This window comes from Babylonia areolata, chromosome 23, assembly GCF_041734735.1.
Source record: "Babylonia areolata isolate BAREFJ2019XMU chromosome 23, ASM4173473v1, whole genome shotgun sequence".
Lineage (NCBI taxonomy): Eukaryota > Metazoa > Mollusca > Gastropoda > Neogastropoda > Buccinidae > Babylonia > Babylonia areolata.
In genome coordinates this window covers 35437169-35443796 of record NC_134898.1, presented here as the reverse complement: position 1 = coordinate 35443796, position 6628 = coordinate 35437169, and the positions used below count along the sequence as shown (strand labels likewise).

The 6628-nt window shown below is 40.4% G+C and overlaps 1 protein-coding gene across 1 annotated transcript in view; it reads right to left on the bottom strand.

Moving 5' to 3' along the window:
* Positions 1-1435: 1435 nt before the first annotated feature.
* The window catches only part of LOC143298099 (dynein axonemal heavy chain 5-like), a 136983-nt gene continuing 131790 nt past the window's right edge, over positions 1436-6628 (bottom strand). The window contains exons 82-85 of the mRNA XM_076610789.1: positions 6299-6511; positions 5192-5320; positions 4474-4600; positions 1436-3220 (exon numbers count right to left, since the gene is read on the bottom strand). Coding sequence (XP_076466904.1) covers positions 2937-3220; positions 4474-4600; positions 5192-5320; positions 6299-6511 — 753 coding nt within the window. The 3' untranslated portion in view covers positions 1436-2936. The remainder of the gene's footprint in view (positions 3221-4473; positions 4601-5191; positions 5321-6298; positions 6512-6628) is intronic.

Sequence of the window (6628 nt, the reverse complement as noted above, 5' to 3'; positions counted from 1 at the left end):
GCTGGGAGCAGCCTTGTGAAATAAAACTATCAGCAGGTTAATATCCAGTAATGGGTACAGTGTTTGACCTGTAACGTTGTCATCACCAACGGGTGCTACATACAATTCAATGGGGACAGATGAGCCAATATATTTCTGCTGAGGAGGAGAATCTGGAAGCGGCTCTTAATTTCAGTTTCTTCATGGAAGACACTCGACACGCCTGGTCCATTATTTACTGCGAGTTCAGTGTACCACAACTGCTGAATTATGAAGCCAGATTCACACACACACACACACACCAGTATCAGTATCTCAAAGAGGCGTCACTGCGTTCGGACAAATCCATATACACTACACCACATCTGCTAATTTAGCAGATGCCTGACCAGCAGCGTAACAAATTGCGCTTAGTCAGGCACACACACATACACACACACACACATACGCACGCACACACACTCTGCTGTTCTTGTTGCAGTGTGTACATGTCAAGTAAAGGTATATATACAGACTTTCGTTGATGATGTGCTGTGTGCATGGTGTATTATCTTCAGTCCTAAAGTTAGCCTTTAAATTGTTTGATGACTGATTGGTGATGATTTATGTTTCATTAATGTGTGTGGGTGCATGGGTATGTGATTGTGGATGCGTGCATGCAAAGAAACCTTAAGAACATAGGCCTACTGGACAAACATGTCTGTACTGTCTTATATGTAAACTAGAGAAACAAAAGTCAGCTGAAGTGCACATGTCCGGTGTATTGTAACTTGCAATGGAACAAAGGAAAGTGTACTGTAAAGCCGTCAATAGACTTGTGGAAATGAGAAAAGAGTCAGTTACATGAAGGAGGGGAATAATAATAATAATAATGGTATTTATATAGCGCTGAATCTTGTGCAGAGACAAATCAAAGCGCTTTCGCACCAGTCATTCACACGCATGCATAACTCTAAAACTGTAGAAACTAGAGACAAGGAAGAGGCAGGCAAGTGAGGCTATTTTGGGAAGAGGTGGGTTTTAAGGCCAGACTTGAAAGAGCTGAGTGTGGAGACTTGATGAAGCAAAAGAGGAAGTTCATTCCAATTGCAAGGTCCAGAGACAGAGAAAGAACGGCGGCCAACAGTCGAATGTTTGAATCTGTTTTCACTGAGTATCGACAAGGTATTATCTGCAGTTCCGGTTAGGATTTCGCTCAGCGAAGAACTTCATCTGGACCAGCAGGCTGATGGATCAAACACTTATCGACCGGACTTCTGACATGGTTTAATCCGACCCACTCCCTTTCTTCTCTGCGTGATCTCAATAAAGCTATTTTTGTTGTTATGAATCATTTGTGTAGTAGCTGTGGAAGCAATCCATGTTACCCGTCTCACACAAACACACTCAACAACACATCCCAAGTTAATCAGCAAAATCCACATGCAGAAAAACAAACAAAATGATGAATAAGTAATTCAGCAAGCAATGACTTTTTTGTTTATTCACTCCAAAGTTTCAGGTTGACAAAACCAGCTCATTACAATAACAAAGTGCATCAACATAATTATGCTTGTTTTTCTAACAAGATGATCAAATTATATTTTGGGTTCACACGAAATCAACAGTGTGTGTGTGTGTGTGTGTGTGTGTTTTGCAACGACAAAGTAAAACATCTGAATGAAGCTTTCACTAGCAAATCGACTGAGAACTATTTCACACTCCACATATGTAAGTACTGAGTCCGTTGAATACTGATACTCAAACATAAAAAAATCTGAATATACTAATAATACTGTTAAATATATGGTTATTTCACAAGAGGACACCATATACACTTTTGTATACACAAAGTCGCACGCTTTAAAATGAATAAGTCTGTATTAATAGATGCATACACATGACTTCAGTATAAAAAATCTGAGCAATGAATAAAAACAAATACATATTTGCACTCTTAATAAACAATGATTATTGCAACATTTAAAAATGGAGATGAAAAAAACAAAAAAAACACATGGCATCAATTATATAATCTGCATTGCAACAGACAAAAGTTAGCACTCAAAACAAACAAATACTTCTCATAACACAGATAAAAATAGATGTATATAAAACAAACAGTGGAAACAAAAACAAAAAGATCCAAAAAGCTAAAAATTGGACGGTCTCGGATTAGATGGATGTCACTTTTGGAGAAAAGTAAATTAATGCTGTAAAACTGCCCTCTGATAACAAGGATATCACATACACCATCACAGTTATATGGTTTGGAAGGAATGTACTGGAAGTATGATTTTCATTTCACCATGTAAAGTTTATTTGTTAATATTCGACATGAATGTCAAATCAAAAGTAAAGTAACTTTATCCACAACACTGTTCATTTGTTTGGTATCTCCACAGAGACAAATTTTTGTCACTTGCTTTTGATGGATCTGGGATTTCCCAATCTTAGAAGAAAAAAAGAAAAAAGAAAGCAAAAACAGAAAAAATGAAGCAAAAAAAGAAAGCAACACACACAAAAAAAAAACAAGAACAATGTTAACATCACAAAACACCATGAAACTGTAATCCTTTATCACAATGTTGTTGTTTTTTTTGGTAAAACAACTAAACAGCATGAAGGCAACAACATGTTGCAAAAAAAAAAAAAAAAAAAACTATAAAAAAAACAAAACTTCTGTGGTTCTAAAAAAACACCAAAAAACCACACACTCACAAAAAAAACAACAACAACCAAACAACTTAGCAATTTGAAACACTTAAGTCCTTTGAATATTTTTTTTTTCTTTTCCCATTGGCATCAATCTCATGATGGGGGTGGGGAGGCATGGGGGGGGGGAGCACACAAAGTCTGTTTACAAGCCAGCCAGACTGACCGACAAACCAGTAACACAAAAAAGAAAAAAGAAAGAAAGAAAGAACGAAAGAAGAAAGGAACAGCCCCTGCAAGCCACCAAAGAAAAGCTTTCTCTTTTACTTGATGTCACAGAGCAGGCCCACGCCTCGCAGGGTCCAGTAGTCCGGGTTCTTGTTGGTCTTCAGCATGAGGGGGAAGATGTAGGTCAGGTCCGTGCGCTGGGGTTTCTTGTAGACAGGGCACTCATAGAGGTTCATGGAGCGCTGCTTCTCCTGGTTGGTGGCGCTGATGTGCACCACCGGCAGCAGGGTGTACAGCACCTTGGCCGTCGGCTCGATCAGCCGCGCGTTGCGCCGCTCCCAGCCTGCCCCGTCCAGGAAGAGGCCGTGCACGTACACACCTGGAGGGGAGTGACGTGCAAAGCACAGGTTATACATAGGTCCGCATAAATGTGCATGCTGAGAAAAGGTAGTGGTAGTAGTAGTTTTATTACTATAATCATTCTGGAATAAGTCTGAAATTCGATGAAGAGGAAGAAGAATATATAGGTCCACACAAATGTGCACACTGAGGAAAGGTAGTGATAGTAGTAGTAATGTCATTATTATTATTATTATTATTATTCTGGAATTAGTCTTGAACTCTATTCCTCAGGATCTCCGTCACTTACCATACCTGGAGGTGATGCGCAGATCACAAGTTATAGGTCCGCAAAAATGTGCACACTGAGGAAAGGTAGTGGTAGTAGTAGTAGTATCATTACTATTATTATTCTGGAATCAGTCTTGAACTCTATTCCTCAGGATCTCCCTTCACTTACCACACCTGGAGGTGATGCACAGATCACAAGTTATAGGTCCGCACAAATGTGCACACCGAGAAAAAGTTGTAGTAGTAGTAGTAGTGTCATAATTATTATCATCATTATTCTGGAATTAGTCTGGAATTCTCTTCCTCTGGATCTCCATCACTTACCATCGCTGTCGTCGTTCAAACAGGCCTTTGGGTGTGACGAAGCAAAGCTATTTGTCTGCATTCTTTCTCCTCCTACCCACCCCACTTTACTCTCTACTGAAATCATCTTGTTGTGTGTGTGTGTATGTGGGTGGGTGTTTGTTTGTGCACGAGCGTGTGTGTGCATGTGTTTGCGTGTGTAGAGCATTTTTTGTCTTGTGTGTGTGTTTGTGTGTGTGTGTGCCTGTGTTTGTGATTGTTCATATCTGCAATTTGTAGTATTCACTCAGGGTTTAATACATACACATATATGTGTTGTTGTTTTTTCCATGTACAGAGGTATGTTATTATGCACTAGTGTATATGTATTATTGTATATGAGGTGCTTAGGGCCCATTATATGGGGGAGTATGTGCCATATAAGCACTATCTATAATTACTATTATTACTATTCTTATTATTATCATCATCATCATCATGACTGTCCATGGTGTATTACTATTCTTATTATTATCATCATCATTATTATCATGACTGTCCACAGAACAGAGTAAGTGACCTACCCTGTATATACATTGTTTCATATAAGGCGCTTACAGCCCATTATATAGGAGAGTCTGCGCCATGTAAGTACTATCTATGATCATGATTATTATCATTATTATCATGACTGTCCACAGAACATAGCAGGCGACCTACCCTCTGAGGGTGGGGAGTGCACATCCTCCTTCATCATACGGGTGACATCATTGTCCAGAATCACGGTGTCCAGGGCCCAGCCCTTGTGGGCACGGGTGATCTCCTGCCGCATGGCTGTCAGGAAGCCCTGCACCATCACACACACACACACACACACACACACACACACATACACATACACACACATACATATGTGTACATCACCCTCTGCGTTTTCACCTCAGTGACGAAAACAAAGTAATGATAATATTACAAGAAAATTTATGTCAAGGGGCACACACACACACACACACACACACACACGCACACACACACACACTTACATTTGTGTACATTACCCTCTGCTTTTTTAACTCAGTGATTCAAAAATAATAGTAATACTAACGCAAGAAAATTTATATCAAAGGGCACACACACATGCGTACATACACTCAAGCACCCACACGCACACATGTCCACTACACTCTGCTTCTTTAACTCAGTGATTAAAAAAATAATAATAACAATGCAAGAAAATTTATACCAAAGGGCACATGACTCATCTTTCTTAGCTTCAAAACTCCATCTAAGTATTTTCATCAACACACACACACACACACACACACATGCACGCACGCAATCCCATCAACCCGCCCTCCCTGCAAACACCCCTATCCCATCCCCACACACACAGAGGCATAAGAGGCAGTGGGGCAGCCATGAGGAAGGGGCACCCTACCTGTGGGTTGAAGAAGCCGGTCATCCAGAAGGAGATAGGGCGGCCCTCAAACAGCCAGGCGTGGAACTGGGCGTTGCGGTCCAACAAGTCCGTGAACCAGAATCCCAGGGTGGCAGACTCCCACGAGATCTGAACACACACACACATGCATGAATTTTGTTGTCACCCACACTGTTATGACTTATAAGCAAGTGCCAACGCTTGGCAGTTGTGGATTTTTATCGGCATCCCTGACAAAAGAACCATTACGGCAGGAGCGGCAGATCAGAGCACTAACCAATTCTCAGTTTGTGTGGCCTCAGTAGGATATCATATCTCGTAAACTAATTCTACAAGAGTTGAGTGTATGTCAGTTTGAATAAGAACAAACATGACGCACATTTCAGCAGCCAGATTATCATCTCCAGGGTTTTCTTTTTTTCAGTGTTTTTTTTTTTTCTTCCTTTTTAACTTCACAGCAAGACAGTTTGTTTTGCTTAAAAGATACACAAGACAGATTTTTAAAAATTGATTTTAGTTATATACCAAGTCTGTCTGTCTGTCTGTTCTTTAAAATGTACAACAAAGGTAACAATGCAATTATCTTTGCGCACACACATGCAGATACACAAATTCATTTGTGTGCTGAAAGTAAAAAACTAAAACAAGAAAAAATTGTCTGAACCAGCTGATATATACATTGAAATACAGTAATGAAAATCAAATTTATAACAGTACAGTTCTGAGCTAACTAAACGACCTTGCACTTGGAATGAGCTCCCTCTTTCGCTTGATGAAATCTTTGCACTCAGCTTACTAAGTCTGGACTTACAACCTATCTCTGCCCAAAACAGTCCTCTCCCCCATCCCCTGCCTCTTCCTTATTTGCAGTTTCTCCAGCTTTCTATTTACATAAGATATATATAAGATAGATTTTAGTAGTAGTACAAGTAGAAGTAATAGTAGAACATTCTTCTTCTTCTGCATTCATGGGCTGCAACTCCCACATTCGCTCGTATGTACACAAGTGGGCTTTTACGTGTATGGCTGTTTTTTTAACCCAACCATGTAGGCAGCCATACTCTGTTTTCGGTATTACCTTCAATTACTATCATTTTTTTTTTTTACCTTCTTCCATGTGTTGGGGACGCGGGCGTCAAACATGTTGTCGAGGGCATCCCTGAGGTTCTCACTCATGATGATGGTGCCGTCGATGGCCAGCTTGAGGTCCTGTAGGGTGGATCGCACGATGCTGATCACCTTCTGCATGCGGTCAATCTCCTGCCGCAGGAAGATGTTCAGCGGCTGCAGCAGCCCCATCTTCTTCAGGCGTTCTTTCACCTGAAACCCAGGTAGAGTTCTCTTTTGTCATGTCCAACCTCAAAAGTTATGTAGTCGTCAGGCATCTTTATTGATATCATTACTGACTGATGAAAACTCACACCTCTCTGCCTGCAG